The sequence below is a fragment of the Lycorma delicatula genome, chromosome 2 (assembly GCF_047948215.1).
Source record: "Lycorma delicatula isolate Av1 chromosome 2, ASM4794821v1, whole genome shotgun sequence".
Classification (NCBI taxonomy): Eukaryota; Metazoa; Arthropoda; class Insecta; order Hemiptera; family Fulgoridae; genus Lycorma; species Lycorma delicatula.
The window spans coordinates 166,663,305-166,681,943 of NC_134456.1; the positions used below are offsets into that span (position 1 = coordinate 166,663,305).

Here is an 18,639-nt window from a genome sequence, read left to right on the forward strand (position 1 = left end):
ATTCAAAACTAAACTGACATTCTGCAATCCCTTACGCCTCTTTTGTACTGCTGAGAGCACATGTTCAAATGTATCATGTGCAAGTTCGAATATGACGTTCTCCCAGGAAATATTATGCAAGTAGACCAAATTACAAGGAACATGTACACATCAAGTTGGAACCTGTAAATTGCTAGTGTTCATACACTTCATATATGCATGTTCATACTTGTCACTATCAACACAGATAAAATAGTTCTTCCTAGGTTTCATTGGGTTGGGATTGAGGGTTTGTATAATATTTGTTAAAATCTTTTTTACATTTCAGGGCTCATGGAGAGAAAAGGTAGATAATCACTGCTTTAGACAATAAAACAAAAATTCATATGCATGTATTTGAGATCTTTCAAAAATACTTAAAGGTGAAAATCAATTCTGACATATAGCAAACAATAAAATCAGTTGTCAAAGTTACTACCAGGATACTAACTAGATCATGTTGGAATAAACAACATAAAAAGCTGGCAATGTTCCTGAGCTTTCTTTATATTTCCATAAGACTTACTTAAAATTAAACCATTTCTCTAGTGGTAAACAAAATATTATTGAAAGGAAAATAATCTAAATATTTTCTTTCCTATTCATTTATTTATAAAAAAACTTAAAGAAAAATAATAAATATTACTTTAAAATTTTGATTAAACCATGAAGAGTATGTAAAAACTAGATTACATTCAATCCTGTACCTAAAGTAACTCATTATCCCATTTCTATGGTTAGAACTCTTCTAAACTTATATTTATACTATTCTGATACTTATATTGTCCTCCTCTATGAATCATGAGACCTTGCCGTTGGTGAGGGGGCTTGAGTGCTCAGGGATACAGAGTAGCTGGACCGAAGGTGCAACCATATCGGAGAGGTATCTGTTGAGAGCCAGACTAAGGAATGATTCCTGAAAGAGGGCAGCAGCTCTTTCAGTAGTTGTTAGGGGCGTGAGTCAGGACGACTTAAACGGCCGTATCAACATCACTCAGTCCCCTGAGTACTGCGCAGCTGAAAGCAATGGAAAACTACAGCTGCTTTTTTTTCCAAGAAAATGTGGCTCTGCATTTTCACATAACAATAATGGAGGCGCCTTCCTTGGTAAAATATTCCGGAGGTAAAATAGTCCCCCGTTCGGATCTCCGGGTGGGGACTACTAAGGAAGGGGTCACCAGAAAATTAAAAAATAACATTCTACGAGTCGGAGCGTGGAATGTTAGAAGCTTAAAAAAGGTTGGTAGGCTAGAAAATTTAAAAAGGGAAATGGATAGGGTGAATGTGGACATAGTAGGAATTAGTGAGGTTCGGTGGGAAGAGGAAGGCGACTTTTGGTCAGGTGATTTTAGAGTAATTAACTCAGCGTCAAATAATGGGCAGGCAGGAGTAGGTTTCGTGATGAACAAGAAGATAGGGAGGAGAGTGGAGTATTTCAAAACGCATAGCGATAGAATCATTGTAATAAGGATAAAATCAAAACCTAAACCGACAACGATTGTTAACGTTTATATGCCTACAAGCGCCCATGATGATGATGAGGTAGAGTGTGTATACGAAGAGATTGATGAAGCAATTAAACACATAAAAGGAGATGAAAATTTAATAATAGTTGGAGATTGGAATGCAAGCATTGGAAAAGGCAAGGAAGGGAATATAGTGGGTGAATACGGGCTGGGCAAAAGGAATGAAAGAGGGGACCGACTTATAGAGTTTTGCACGAAGTATAATTTAGTAATTGCCAACACCCAATTTAAAAATCATAATAGAAGAATATACACTTGGAAAAAGCCAGGCGATACTGCAAGGTATCAGATAGATTATATCATGGTTAAGCAAAGATTTAGAAATCAACTCGTTGACTGCAAAACTTACCCTGGAACAGACATTGATAGCGACCATAATTTGGTGATAATGAAATGTAGATTGGGGTTTAAAAACCTGAAGAAAAGGTGTCAGATGAATCGGTGGAATTTAGAGAAGCTTGAGGAAGAGGAGGTAAAGAAGATTTTTGAGGAGGACATCGCAAGAGGTCTGAGTAAAAAAGATAAGGTAGAAAATGTAGAAGAAGAATGGGAGAATGTTAAAAAGGAAATTCTTAAATCAGCAGAAGCAAACTTAGGCGGAATAAAGAGAACTGGTAGAAAACCTTGGGTTTCAGACGATATATTGCAGCTGATGGATGAACGTAGAAAATATAAGAATGCTAGTGATGAAGAAAGTAAAAGGAACTATCGGCAATTTAGAAATGCTATAAACAGGAAGTGCAAACTGGTGAAAGAAGAGTGGATTAAAGAAAAGTGTTCAGAAGTGGAAAGAGAAATGAACATTGGTAAAATAGACGGAGCATACAGGAAAGTTAAGGAAAATTTTGGGGTACATAAATTAAAATGTAATAATGTGTTAAACAAAGATGGTACACCAATATATAATACGAAAGGTAAAGTCGATAGATGGGTGGAATATATTGAAGAGTTATACGGAGGAAATGAATTAGAAAATGGTGTTATAGAGGAAGAAGAGGAAGTTGAGGAGGATGAAATGGGAGAAACAATACTGAGATCTGAATTTAAGAGAGCATTAAAAGATTTAAATGGCAGAAAGGCTCCTGGAATAGACGGAATACCTGTAGAATTACTGCGCAGTGCAGGTGAGGAAGCGATTGATAGATTATACAAACTGGTGTGTAATATTTATGAAAATGGGGAATTTCCATCAGACTTCAAAAAAAGTGTTATAGTTATGATACCAAAGAAAGCAGGGGCAGATAAATGTGAAGAATACAGAACAATTAGTTTAACTAGTCATGCATCAAAAATCTTAACTAGAATTTTATACAGAAGAATTGAGAGGAGAGTGGAAGAAGTGTTAGGAGAACACCAATTTGGTTTCAGGAAAAGTATAGGGACAAGGGAAGCAATTTTAGGCCTCAGATTAATAGTAGAAGGAAGATTAAAGAAAAACAAACCAACATACTTGGCGTTTATAGACCTAGAAAAGGCTTTCGATAACGTAGACTGGAATAAAATGTTCAGCATTTTAAAAAAATTAGGGTTCAAATACAGAGATAGAAGAACAATTGCTAACATGTACAGGAACCAAACAGCAACAATAACAATTGAAGAACATAAGAAAGAAGCCCTAATAAGAAAGGGAGTCCGACAAGGATGTTCCCTATCGCCGTTACTTTTTAATCTTTACATGGAACTAGCAGTTAATGATGTTAAAGAACAATTTAGATTCGGAGTAACAGTACAAGGTGAAAAGATAAAGATGCTACGATTTGCTGATGATATAGTAATTCTAGCCGAGAGTAAAAAGGATTTAGAAGAAACAATGAACGGCATAGATGAAGTCCTACGCAAAAACTATCGCATGAAAATAAACAAGAACAAAACAAAAGTAATGAAATGTAGTAGAAATAACAAAGATGGACCACTGAATGTGAAAATAGGAGGAGAAAAGATTATGGAGGTAGAAGAATTTTGTTATTTGGGAAGTAAAATTACTAAAGATGGACGAAGCAGAAGCGATATAAAATGCCGAATAGCACAAGCTAAACGAGCCTTCAGTAAGAAATATAATTTGTTTACATCAAAAATGAATTTAAATGTCAGGAAAAGTTTTTTGAAAGTGTATGTTTGGAGTGTCGCTTTATATGGAAGTGAAACTTGGACAATCGGAGTATCCGAGAAGAAAAGATTAGAAGCTTTTGAAATGTGGTGCTATAGGAGAATGTTAAAAATCAGATGGGTGGATAAAGTGACAAATGAAGAGGTATTGCGGCAAATAGATGAAGAAAGTAGCATTTGGAAAAATATAGTTAAAAGAAGAAACAGACTTATAGGCCACATACTAAGGCATCCTGGAATAGTCGCTTTAATATTGGAAGGACAGGTAGAAGGGAAAAATTGTGTAGGCAGGCCACGTTTGGAGTATGTAAAACAAATTGTTGGGGATGTAGGATGTAGAGGGTATACTGAAATGAAACGACTAGCACTAGATAGGGAATCTTGGAGAGCTGCATCAAACCAGTCAAATGACTGAAGACAAAAAAAAAAAAACTTATATTGTACTTACTTATACTACATTTTGAGATTTTATGTAAAAAATTAATTACTAAAAAGTGTTAAAAAATTACCTTCAACCTCTGTGATAATGTTTGAAAAATTTCCACCACGATAACAACATCTTATTTAGATGAAAAATAAAAATGTATAGTTTAAAGCAGTCAAAGTAAGAAAATTTTATGGAATTCTTAACTATCAGAACTTTAATAACCCTTAGATGAAGCCAATGTAATAGCACAACAATCAGAGAAAAACAATAGAAAAATTGTAAGCCTACATGTTGAATCACTCAAAATTTAAAAACACTGTTTCAAAATAAGAGTTAGTTTTTATGAGTTTTTTCAAAATACTTTCAAGGTATTATTTTCAAACATATAATTTTATTAGCAGGCTAAGAAAACACCTACAAGCAAAATTATCTTAATGTCCAAGCTCCTGAGATATAGTATTCCTTCAATAGTTTCCATCCAATCACATTATTCAAAAATGAAATAAAACCTAATTAAGTTATTTGTTGCTGATATACTAAATCAAATAATTATTACTGCATATTTATTTATTACTTCCAGAAGTAATAAGCTGATGCTCGATTACAGTCTCTTAATAATGAGAAAAATTTTGTACCATGAAAAATGTTAAAACATCACCAGGGTTCAAACCCAGAACCTTCTGTATAAAAAGTATAAATTCAAATATTCTCTCACAGAGGTCAATGGAAAGAGTTGCATTTGTGTGTGTATATACACGTAATTCTGAATCAGAAAAACCTCAATATGTCAAAATCCTTAGATAAGGTATTTTTAACTGCTCCCTTGTTTTGTTTGTTTTTTAACTACTTGGATAAAAATGCTCCCTTGTTTATATTACAAAAGCTAGGAAAGTAAAAATAATTATAATAAAGAAAAGGTTAAGAAACAGACCTGTAACAGTGTCCTGGTCCCATTCTTCCAGCACGACCAGCTCTCTGATTAGCAGCAGCTTTACTAGTCCATACAACAGTAAATGCTGATACACCAGTATGTTTATCATAAACCTTTGTTTTTACTTTCCCACAATCAACCACATATTTTACATGAGGAATAGTTAGAGATGTCTCAGCAATGTTTGTTGCAACAACACATAACCTACAGCCTTCTGGTGGTGACTGAAATACCTACAATAAAACAAAGATTGCTTTAAAGGTTTAACTGGTAATTAAAATATAACACAATCAACAATTACAAAAATTACAAATATACAAAAGAGATATATAATTTCATTAATTTTTAAATAATGTAATACCTTCCCGGGCACTCACTGATAACACAGCTGGTAGTTTACATAGATAAAAAAAAACTATCTGAAAAACCAATACACTAGTGGTAACAGTTTTTATTTAATTATTTAAATGGCAAATGTTTAGCATAATTTACTAATGGCAAATGTTTAACATAATTCACAAAATACTCTAAAAGTTTACTCATTGTAACATATAAATATTTTCATTAAATTATAAATCAGAGTGTAGCATCCTATAAAATGAAATGTGTGAAAATCTCAACAGCTAAAATTGGTTCCTGCCATCACCAAAATAACTAAAGTTTTACTGTATATTTTGGCATTTATTAATACTGCTGGCTAATGACCAAATCACTTAGAAATTATAAAATATAAACTTATAAATTTTGATAAAGTTAAGAAGTTTTCTACTTAAACATGAAACCATGCCAATATTTTTTTTTCACATGATGACTTATTTAAGCAATGATTCCCTAATGATTTTTGATACAAAGTGATATGTTAGTGTCAGAAGACCAGAGCAGTTTAGTGAGACTGTCACCAATAAAATACAGTTGTTATCTAAAATTTAAATAGAATAATACCTGTTTATTACTGTGGTTTTTTTTTTCAGAAAATCTGAATATTTTTATAATTAAAACATAACAGTTTTTAACCATATCAGCAATAACCAATCTGTAGATTTATATTTTTTGTGTTTTAATTTGAAATAATTTAGACATTTTAAATTATACAAAAAGTTTTAGTTGTATTTATGGATGAATGTCAAAAATTACTGCTACAGAATATCAACCTTATGAAAATAATACCAAAAAACTCTTAGATTTAATCCAATTATTAATAAATACAATATCATATAATCGTAAGTCAATGTACACCAGACACTACATATTATTAAACATTTAGAATAATAGAATTTATTACAATTACATATTAACAGAATAAATTATACACAATATAACAAGTGAACTTTTGGTACATTTGTACGGTCATGGCCTAACTTCATTCTATCCAAAACACTATCAATGGCTGATTTCATGAAATGCTTGCAAATTCACAGTTATGTATGTTATTTGATCGTGCACAGTCAATAGAAATATACTTTTATTCTTTTTTTTGTCAGATGAATAATTCCAAACATAAGCCTGAGGCTTGTCTGTGGGAATGTGGAAATGGAATTTTATAGCATACGAAAAATTCCAAGCCTGTCTGAGATTTGAACCCAGGACCTCCAGATGAATGATCGAGATGCTACCAATCCGCACAAAGATCAGTGAAGTAATTGTTAACTTTGTTTTGCTATCTCTATAGAAACTAATTCATACAGTCAAATCCAAAATCCAAAAGTCAAGAGAGCTAAATGCCCTTTAAGCCATAACTTAGCTTACAACTAACTTATTGTAATCAAAATTTATCTCTACTTTCGTGACTTGCTTGATAAAACTCAATCTCAGACAATGATTACAACTATTCTCACATATAAACAATATCTGATAGTGTTACAAAGTAATAGGCGAAAATTATAATTCATAGCAAGTTCTGTTGTTTTCAACATTTAACTAAATTCAATTTGAATGAATTGTCCTTGTATATTTTACATGACAATAATACTTATGTGAGACTACTTTTTTTTTAATATATCTGTAAATAACAGCATACAACAGCACAATAATAGTAAATAACGTAGCAGAAAAGAGTATTACAATAACTAATATAACAGATATTTTTGGCTTATTTCACGACTGATATTAACCCTGAATAAGTCTTAACAGCAATTTGACTATAGAATGAAGAATGACTTCTTCAAATGGGTTTCTGATTTTATTTTTTATTTTTTAAATTAGCATTTAAAAACATATGCTAATAATATATGTGCAAATACTATCGCATAACAAGAGATTAAAATAATCAATTTCATTTATACATGAAGATACTTACTACTTCATTATCAACAACACCAATAACAAGTTAACTGCAAAATATTTGAAAAAAGAAACAAATATTTTTTTTTTTTTTTTTTGTCTTCAGTCATTTGACTGGTTTGATGCAGCTCTCCAAGATTCCCTATCTAGTGCTAGTCGTTTCATTTCAGTATACCCTCTACATCCTACATCCCCAACAATTTGTTTTACATACTCCAAATGTGGCCTGCCTACACAATTTTTTCCTTCTACCTGTCCTTCCAATATTAAAGTGACTATTCCAGGATGCCTTAGTATGTGGCCTATAAGTCTGTCTCTTCTTTTAACTATATTTTTCCAAATGCTTCTTTCTTCATCTATTTGCCGCAATACCTCTTCATTTGTCACTTTATCCACCCATCTGATTTTTAACATTCTCCTATAGCACCACATTTCAAAAGCTTCTAATCTTTTCTTCTCAGATACTCCGATTGTCCAAGTTTCACTTCCATATAAAGCGACACTCCAAACATACACTTTCAAAAATCTTTTCCTGACATTTAAATTAATTTTTGATGTAAACAAATTATATTTCTTACTGAAGGCTCGTTTAGCTTGTGCTATTCGGCATTTTATATCGCTCCTGCTTCGTCCATCTTTAGTAATTTTACTTCCCAAATAACAAAATTCTTCTACCTCCATAATCTTTTCTCCTCCTATTTTCACATTCAGCGGTCCATCTTTGTTATTTCTACTACATTTCATTACTTTTGTTTTGTTCTTGTTTATTTTCATGCGATAGTTCTTGCGTAGGACTTCATCTATGCCGTTCATTGTTTCTTCTAAATCCTTTTTACTCTCGGCTAGAATTACTATATCATCAGCAAATCGTAGCATCTTTATCTTTTCACCTTGTACTGTTACTCCGAATCTAAATTGTTCTTTAACATCATTAACTGCTAGTTCCATGTAAAGATTAAAAAGTAACGGAGATAGGGAACATCCTTGTCGGACTCCCTTTCTTATTAGGGCTTCTTTCTTATGTTCTTCAATTGTTATTGTTGCTGTTTGGTTCCTGTACATGTTAGCAATTGTTCTTCTATCTCTGTATTTGAACCCTAATTTTTTTAAAATACTGAACATTTTATTCCAGTCTACGTTATCAAAAGCCTTTTCTAGGTCTATAAACGCCAAGTATGTTGGTTTGTTTTTCTTTAATCTTCCTTCTACTATTAATCTGAGGCCTAAAATTGCTTCCCTTGTCCCTATACTTTTCCTGAAACCAAATTGGTCTTCTCCTAACACTTCTTCCACTCTCCTCTCAATTCTTCTGTATAAAATTCTAGTTAAGATTTTTGATGCATGACTAATTAAACTAATTGTTCTGTATTCTTCACATTTATCTGCCCCTGCTTTCTTTGGTATCATAACTATAACACTTTTTTTGAAGTCTGATGGAAATTCCCCATTTTCATAAATATTACACACCAGTTTGTATAATCTATCAATCGCTTCCTCACCTGCACTGCGCAGTAATTCTACAGGTATTCCGTCTATTCCAGGAGCCTTTCTGCCATTTAAATCTTTTAATGCTCTCTTAAATTCAGATCTCAGTATTGCTTCTCCCATTTCATCCTCTTCAACTTCCTCTTCTTCCTCTATAACACCATTTTCTAATTCATTTCCTCCATATAACTCTTCAATATATTCCACCCATCTATCGACTTTACCTTTCGTATTATATATTGGTGTACCATCTTTGTTTAACACATTATTAGATTTTAATTTATGTACCCCAAAATTTTCCTTAACTTTCCTGTATGCTCCATCTATTTTACCAATGTTCATTTCTCTTTCCACTTCTGAACACTTTTCTTTAATCCACTCTTCTTTCACCAGTTTGCACTTCCTGTTTATAGCATTTCTTAATTTCCGATAGTTCCTTTTACTTTCTTCATCACTAGCATTCTTATATTTTCTACGTTCATCCATCAGCTGCAATATATCGTCTGAAACCCAAGGTTTTCTACCGGTTCTCTTTATTCCGCCTAAGTTTGCTTCTGCTGATTTAAGAATTTCCTTTTTAACATTTTCCCATTCTTCTTCTACATTTTCTACCTTATCTTTTTTACTCAGACCTCTTGCGATGTCCTCCTCAAAAATCTTCTTTACCTCCTCTTCCTCAAGCTTCTCTAAATTCCACCGATTCATCTGACACCTTTTCTTCAGGTTTTTAAACCCCAATCTACATTTCATTATCACCAAATTATGGTCGCTATCAATATCTGCTCCAGGGTAAGTTTTGCAGTCAACGAGTTGATTTCTAAATCTTTGCTTAACCATGATATAATCTATCTGATACCTTCCAGTATCGCCTGGCTTTTTCCAAGTGTATATTCTTCTATTATGATTTTTAAATTGGGTGTTGGCAATTACTAAATTATACTTCGTGCAAAATTCTATAAGTCGGTCCCCTCTTTCATTCCTTTTGCCCAGCCCGTATTCACCCACTATATTTCCTTCCTTGCCTTTTCCAATGCTTGCATTCCAATCTCCAACTATTATTAAATTTTCATCTCCTTTTACGTGTTTAATTGCTTCATCAATCTCTTCGTATACACACTCTACCTCATCATCATCATGGGTGCTTGTAGGCATATAGACGTTAACAATCGTTGTCGGTTTAGGTTTTGATTTTATCCTTATTACAATGATTCTATCGCTATGCGTTTTGAAATACTCCACTCTCCTCCCTATCTTCTTGTTCATCACGAAACCTACTCCTGCCTGCCCATTATTTGACGCTGAGTTAATTACTCTAAAATCACCTGACCAAAAGTCGCCTTCTTCTTCCCACCGAACCTCACTAATTCCTACTATATCCACATTTGTCCTACCCATTTCCCTTTTTAAATTTTCTAGCCTACCAACCTTTTTCAAGCTTCTAACATTCCACGCTCCGACTCGTAGAATGTTATTTTTTAATTTTCTGGTGACCCCTTCCTTAGTAGTCCCCACCCGGAGATCCGAACGGGGGACTATTTTACCTCCGGAATATTTTACCAAGGAAGGCGCCTCCATTATTGCTATGTGAAAATGCAGAGAGCCACATTTTCTTGGAAAAAAAGCAGCTGTAGTTTTCCATTGCTTTCAGCTGCGCAGTACTCAGAGGACTGAGTGATGTTGATACGGCCGTTTAAGTCGTCCTGACTCACGCCCCTAACAACTACTGAAAGAGCTGCTGCCCTCTTTCAGGAATCATTCCTTAGTCTGGCTCTCAACAGATACCTCTTCGATATGGTTGCACCTTCGGTCCAGCTACTCTGTATCCCTGAAACAAATATATTACTGCTTAAAAAGTGGCTAACCTTAGCTTGTTTGTAGCTTGGTAGTAATGAATACAATGGTAAGACCCACATTGGTTGTCCGGCGACACCTCCATCCACAAACTCATCATCATCATCATCATCATCCAGATCAGCATCAAAATCTACATCATCCATCACATCTCCCTCCGTGTCATCATTAGGCACTAGTGAATACCTGAACAATATAAAAATCATTGATGTCATAAAAAAGGTTGTACAATATTAAAATCCTATTAAGATCACTTGAATTCCTTGTCCATAATTTTGTACACACTAAGTTATGACACTCTAAAGTCAGCTTGTGAATGATTCTAACAATCGGAATACATTTAGGCAAAAGAAATTACAAGTAAAATAATACGAACGAACAGTAATCAAAATCAGCATTACATATGATCTATAATAAATAACTCACGAGAAAAAAAGATGACAATATCTGTTATCCTAATTAAATACAGCATTACTACTTTCAGATAATAAAATCTCAATAATTATAAAACCTTTTTTAATATAATAAGTAATGCACTATTGCACCAAGTGCAAACTTTAACATACTAACTTTTACCCATGTGAATCCAGTTAATCTAAACATTATTAAAAAACAACAGTATGGGTGATTATGTGTAATAATAGAAGTAATGATTATCACTTACTATTTATGAAATCATAATCTGCTTCTAGTCAAATTTTAAATGTCTGTTCCAGAGGACCAATGAAATTGGCTGATCTTCATAATAGGAATATGAAATGGGATGTAAATCTGATGGCTGTTACAATAAACAAACAAGAATGAACTCGTTTAACTAAATGTATATTAAAAAATAAAAAAATAAAAAAAATAATTATTTCACTATTTACTACTACTGCTCTAGTCTTGTTAAAAAGTATTATACATAGATGTCCTGTCGCTTGTGTCCTTCACCAGTGTTATAGCTACATTGTCAATCACTAGCAGTACTAGGAAGCCACAAGGAAATTTAAAACTGTAATAGTTTGTGAAAATGAATTATCATAATATAAGATAAAATCATAGTATAAGAGTGTAATTTCATGAACCCCCTCCAGGCAGTAGGCCTCCATACTATTTACAATAACTCAGGATCAGGGCATTTTTATCCAAAATTGGAGAAGCAGTTACTGATTAAAAAATTTGCAATGATCAATGTAAATGGTACAAAAATTGCTTTTACTCCAAAACAGTGATTTTCAACCTTTTTAGATCCACGACCCACAAAAAGTTAAAAAAAATACATAATGAATGTTTTGCAACCTCGTAACACCAACCCAATAAAACCTAGGTAGAACTATTTAGTTGCATGTTAACAACAAGTTTGAAAGTATATAAACATGAGCAATTTGCAAGTTCCAACTTCATCTGTACATGCTTCTTGTAATTTTTGCCTGCTAACATAATATTTGCTGTGAGAAATTCATGATCGAACATGCACATGATACGTTTGAAGACGTGCTCTCAGCAATATAAAAGAGTCATAAGGAACTGCAGAATCCCAATTTAGTTTTGAATTCAAGTTTTTAAAAGCATACTTTCATTGAAAATAGTAATAACTGAGGTTTCGGTTTTTTAGTGTGCAGTCAAATGGTATAAAAGTGTTGTTTTTCCAATTACATTCTTATGTAAAATGGGAATTTGTGAAAAAACCAAGGGCACCATCTATAACCACTGAATCGGTTGGTAAAAATACAAGACTGTACTATGACAGTTTTTTAAATTATGATTTTACTTCAATTAGATGGAAAGCCACAGTAGTGCATTGTTACTCTCCTATGAAAGCATGAAGCCATCAAAATTAATGTGACAATTGGAAGCTAAACATTTGAATCATTAGAGCAAACCCTTAGAATTTATTGAAATAAAATTATATACTTTGAGAAATTAACAATCTTCTATTTGTAAATCATGTCAAACTGTTATAAGTACACTTAAGCATCTTATCTCGTAGTATTAAGAGTACTAAGATGTCCAAATCCTATAAAATCACGGAAAACCTCATATTGCCAGCAGCATTTGATATGATCAATTGGTGAAGAAGAAGCAATAATTTGAAAAAAATTCCGCTTTCTAACAACACAGTATCAAGGCAAATCGTGACATGGCTGCTGATGTTCACGATCAGATAATTCAGGAAGTTAAGTGCAAGTGAATTTTCTAGTATTCAATTTGATAAAACAACAAATGTGACAAAGATTCCTCAGTTTTTATGGTTTGTGCAACATAAATACGATAGGGAGAGATCAGTCAAAGAAAATATGTTTTTTTTGCAAATCAATACCTAGTCATTATCAGGACAATGTCTTTTGATGTTTTTTTATGGAGCAACTAAAAGCTATAAAGTAGATTGGACAAAATGTACTGCATATAGTGCATATGCAGTTATATGTATGCAGTTATAGTGCAGTTATAGTTAAAGCACAATGGATTTCTGAAAAAATTAAAAGATCTTATAACAAGGGTGGATTGGATGCACTGCTTCCTTCACAGACATACTCTTACTATAAAAAATATGCTGGAAAGTTTCAAACAAATTCTTTGTAAAGCTGTACAAATACTGTTAATTATATTAAAAGTTGGCCATTATAGAATAGGCTGTTTGCCAAACTATGCGATGAAATTGATGAAAATAATCTTTTCTTTTTCATACAGAAGTCAGATGGTCATTACAGGAGAAAATGTTAACTTGGTTATTGGAATTTTAAGATGAATTAATAAATATTTTTCCAGGATGTATAACGAGGACGTGATAACATTTTATTAATGGCAGACAAAGTTCATGCTTTCATTAAGAAGCTTGATATCCACATTGTTTGCCTTCAAAGCAAATGTTTTTATATGTTTTCACTTACACTGATTATACAGGAAAAAAATTGGATGAAAAATACATTATTCTCCACAGTTAGACAGAATGAAGATGTATTTGAGTGATCTAAAAATTCAGTTGGCGGAGTACTTCCTGGAAGATAAAAATGATTTCTTGAAAAGATGGGTACTGAATTCATTAGGTGAAAATGTTATTGCAGCTGCTAAGTTACTAGTTGAGATTCACAACCAGCTCATTAAAATGTCTGCCGATAAAACATTACAACTACAATTCACATCTGAAGATTTAGATAGGTTTTAGCTTGTTCGTCAAAGTGAATATGGAAATTTAGTGGCAGAAATATTGAAAATATTAATCCGTTGTCTTACCTCTTTGAAAAGGGGTTTTTATCTATGGTTACGCTAAAATCTTTTAGCACTTAAAAACAATTTGCTTTTGTGTGTTTCTAACACAGATCCGTGTATAGAGAAACTTTCAAATTAAAAACAAATGTAACCAACTCATTAATTTAGTTTCTTTACATGTGTACTTATAAATGTAAGTAAAATATTTATACTAAATGATTTTTTTCTGATAAAATGATTTTATTATTGTTTGCATGTAAAGTTGTAGTAGGCTAATTTCACGACCTCCTAGGTTGAGAAACGTTGCTGTAGAGAATTTGCACAAAATAAAGTAGCAATGCAATAGGTATCACACCAACTGAATGAACAGCAAAAAGCGACCTGTTTTGAAATACACAAGAACTGCTTACATGTCATGTTATTAAAGGGAAGGCAAGCAGTTCTTGAATTGAATAATTGCTATCGATGAAACTTGGACATGTGATTTTTATCCGGAACTGAAGTCACAAAACAGTGTTTGAAAGAATCAATACTACCAAAGCAATGTTGTCACATGCAGTCAAAAGTGAAGCAAATGATGATTTTTGCTTGCGATAAAGAGCATGTTGTTAATAAAGATAGTGTCAAATACTACACTACTACAGAAATACTGCTAACTACAGAAACTTCATTTGAAAGGCTTTGCAACCAAAAGTTTGAAAACTGCATCCGGAAAAAATTGACACTGGCCTGTTAACTCTGCATGACACCGAACAAAAGCAAGAATGTGCATGAGATACTACAAGTTCTGTCATTTTTTATTATGCTTGGGAAATACTTTGCCATCCACATACAGCCCTGATTTGAATCTGCTGAACTTCAATTTCCTTTCAAAGCTGAACCACTCCGAGGTATTCGATTTAGCAGTTTGAAAGAAATATTAGCTGCTAATATTAGCTGACCCATGAAATTGAACATTTCAACAAAAGTAATCTCCTGACAGGAATCCAAAAGCTGCCAGACCATTGGTGACCATGCATTACACATGATAGACTATAGTTTGCCTGTAGTCCATCTCACAAATCAATGCAGCAGATATAAATATAAATTCAGCATGCATGAATAATATCTCAGTAGTTTAAGCTGAATCATTCTGTCACTCCCATGTGCAAAGTGTAATTATTGCTTTATGCATAAAATAATGTACTGTAAGCTAGCTATCACTTGTCTGGTGTCATGAAATGCCATTAAGCAATTAAAAATTTTGTTGAATCTTTGTTTGATGTTTAATAAAGATAATATCATTGGTAATGCTTCATAAAATTATTCAGTTCATTGAAAGAAAGTATGTATTTTATCGTTTTACTCTTTATGAAACAACATAGTTTTATACTTTACATAATTTACAACCGTTTTATTTAGTGTTATTTTTATTAATTTTAATTTGTCCTGTGTTTTTGTGCCAATTGGGTTTTAACAATGAGTGATTCTGTCATGAAACATAAACTGGGGAAAATCCTTAAGTAACTCCAAAAAAATAATCAGCAACATATGTATAACCTTAAAACAAGATAACTCTGAAACTGCAAAGACATTGCTTGGAAAGCAAGAAGTGCAACAGTCGTTGGCGAAAGAATAATTTTTAATATAATAAAGAAACACAAAATTGATGATAAATATGTTAGCCTTAAAAACAGTCAAAAATGTGTGAAAATGACTGAAAAATTGGACAATTTTACTAAAACAACTGTCAGAAAAAAAGTTTATTCATTTTATTTCCGTAAAGAGTTTCTTAACTTGAACAAATATTAAATGCTGTGAAAACAGATTCTGAACTGCTAAACTTTTTTTTGAAGTATGTTACATCGTATTTTAAAATCAATGAATTTTCATTTCATGTCCAGAAAAAATAATTCTCTTCATTGACTGAATGCAAACATATTATTTACTTTATAGATTTTATTATTATTATCATCTAGATATCAAAACTATGTTAGCCTGCCTGGGTGATAAATATATTATTATATTAAAGACAAAAGTATAAAAACTGTTTACCGCCAAGAGTACAGAATTCAATAATACTTCTTACTTTATGCTTATTATTTTTTTCTAATAGCGCTTTCAAGGTTTTCCCTCATCATCAGTTAAACTTTTTCTTCCAAATCACACATTACATTCAAACCATTAAAATTATAACATAAAAATATGTAGTCACAAATATTAAAAAATTAAGATTAAATTTTTTTTTATATTTTTATGTGGCTAGCCAGATATACAGTACTGTACTTTGGCTAGCTATGTAATAAAAAAATTAAAAAAAAAAGAGTAGAGTACTGTATGTGTGGCTAGCAACATAATAAAAATTCTTTTATTCTTTATTATTTAATATTTATGACTACATATATTTATATGTAATTTTAATGGTTTGAATTTAATGTGTGATATGGAAGAAAAAGTTTAACTGATGATGAGAGAAAACCTTGAAAGCGCTATTAGAAAAAAATAGTAAGCATAAGATAAGAAAGCAATATCAAATTCTGTATTCTTGGTTTTTATAATTTTGTCTTTGAGATATTAGTACAGAGGGAAATATGGACATATCCAATAACAAAAGAATTGTTTTTGATAAGTTTATTATTATATTATGTCTTTTGTATTGTTCTTAATTAAGTATGGTAACCCTAGAAGCAAGATTTCATGCAAATGATATGTTGCTGTCTTTATATGTACTGCAACTCTTGCTATTCCTTTAGAGTTAGTTTCTAATTTATTATCTCCAGCTTTCCTTGCAGCTTCTAAACATTCCATAACAAAATGTGATCATGTGGCCAACTTATATAAATAATGACATTAGCACAAATTTTGTTGGGACAGAGAGGGAATTAAAGACTTACTTACTGAAGAATATAATGCAGATATTCAAAATTATGCAGCCATAAACAATTCAAATGCCAATTCATAACTGACCACACTTTGGTAGTCTCTAAAAAGCAGTGGTAAAGTTCATAAAATATCAGTTGACATTTGAAGCATATAATATTTTCTAACTGAAAAAGAAGCCATTCTAAATTCAAGATTTACCCTTGTCAAATGATCCTAATGACCCATTCTATCTATCATCCAAGCATTTTCTCATTGGTAATACAATAACTGCTTTCTATAAACTTAATCTGTATGATTTAAAATTAAACAACCTTTCCATATGGTAGTAGCTATAGTAGACGAGCCAATATTTTTGGCTTCATTGGTTAAAAAATTATCAACAGGGTTTGGGGCAATGTGGCTAGTGGAAAACATTAACAGATTATCTCCAGCCAGGCTTAGTAGTACTATTGGGCAGGAGTTCGACACACAATGCCATATTGGTAGGTCATGTTTTTAGTTGACTTCACAAATATTCAAAATTTGTGAATTTTGTTCTTTACTTGTTAGTAAGAGTATAATTATTTGTTTAGTCATTATTTTGGGATATTATTTTCTGTGTAATTGGTTATTTTGAATTTTTGTTGCTTGCATAGTCTTTAGGCTATCTGGGCTATAAAATAGCTGTTTAATCTATTTAAGGTATCCTTCTGGATGACTTTTCTTTTTGTTTTGTTGTATTTTATGATAAAATACAGTTGTTTTGGCTATTTGTTTGAATTTAATAAAAATCAAATAAATCTGTTAATTAATCAGCTGTGATTTTGTGTACATTGGCAATGGCCATATTGGTTTTTTTATGAGGTCGTTGTGTTTGTCAGTGGCCATCTTGCATTGATCTGACTGGTCTTCCCTTTGTTTATACTGTCATCTGATTTATTGGACTTGTTATTGAGAGTGAACAACTTTAAATTAATTTAATAGTCTTTGTTTGTTTATATTCAATTAATATTAAGTATGTCTGATAAACGGGGTAAGAAGGGTAAATCTAGGTGGGAAAAAAAGAGCTCCTGGTGAAGTAATAGCTAAGGGCGACCTGATGATTCCTCCTCATCAGATGATGAGCCAAGGGCTGGGTATTGGGTATCTCTACCCTGGGTTAAGAATTTAGTGCAGGATTTTGTTCAAGAGACAGGGCACTTCTGGGGACTTCTGCTCCTCTTGTGAGAGAATTTAATGAGCAATATGAAATGCTTGTGCAGTTCTTAGATTCCCAGCAGCAGTTCAGCTAAGGTATGTGAAAAGGTTATCCTCAGAATGAGAGAACTCAAATCAGTTATTTCTGCAATTGTGGAGGGGTATGAAAAGTTGGTTGAGAGGCCTCCAGAAGTGCGTGGAGTAACTGTAAAGCAAAAGGTTTCTGTTCCAGTTGTGGCACCTCAACATACACCTTACCCACAGGTATTGAAGCAGAAATGAGAGACCAGTCTGTCTCAAAAGCAGCCTGAGGTTGTTTTCATTAATTTAAATGAAGGGGTATTGGCGAAATCTAGCAAGGGAATGAAGGACGAATTTCAGGTAGCCTTTCCACAGAAGAGGTCAAGCCTGAGAATTTGAAATATACGTGAGACTAAGAAGGGGCTAGTTGTCATAGATGACAAAGAGACAATTAAAAGTTATTTCTGACTCTCTAGAGGTTGCTAAAACTGACATGAAAGTTGCCCCTAAAAGGAAGAGGCATCCTACGGTCATTATATATGATATTGATCAAGGTCGTCGTCTATCTAAGGAGGAGTTAATGGACTACAGGAGCCGAATACTCAGATGGTTGAAGCAGCCTTCAAGGCCGATTGTCAATTGTTATTCAAAACAGGTAGGCTCGAGGCAGAGTGTCACCACACTGTCTTCAAGGTGAATCCTGAACTATTTAAAGGCTTCGTATCTGAGGGCAGGTTGTTTATTGACTTCTCTTCGGGTAAGGT

The 18,639-nt window shown here is 32.7% G+C and overlaps 1 protein-coding gene across 1 annotated transcript in view; it reads right to left on the bottom strand.

Annotated features, from left to right (window-relative positions):
- Positions 1-18,639, bottom strand: part of kz (putative ATP-dependent RNA helicase kurz) — an 87,027-nt gene that overhangs the window by 23,715 nt on the left and 44,673 nt on the right. Inside the window, exons 9-10 of the mRNA XM_075356653.1 lie at positions 10,636-10,810; positions 5,009-5,241 (exon numbers count right to left, since the gene is read on the bottom strand). Coding sequence (XP_075212768.1) covers positions 5,009-5,241; positions 10,636-10,810 — 408 coding nt within the window. The remainder of the gene's footprint in view (positions 1-5,008; positions 5,242-10,635; positions 10,811-18,639) is intronic.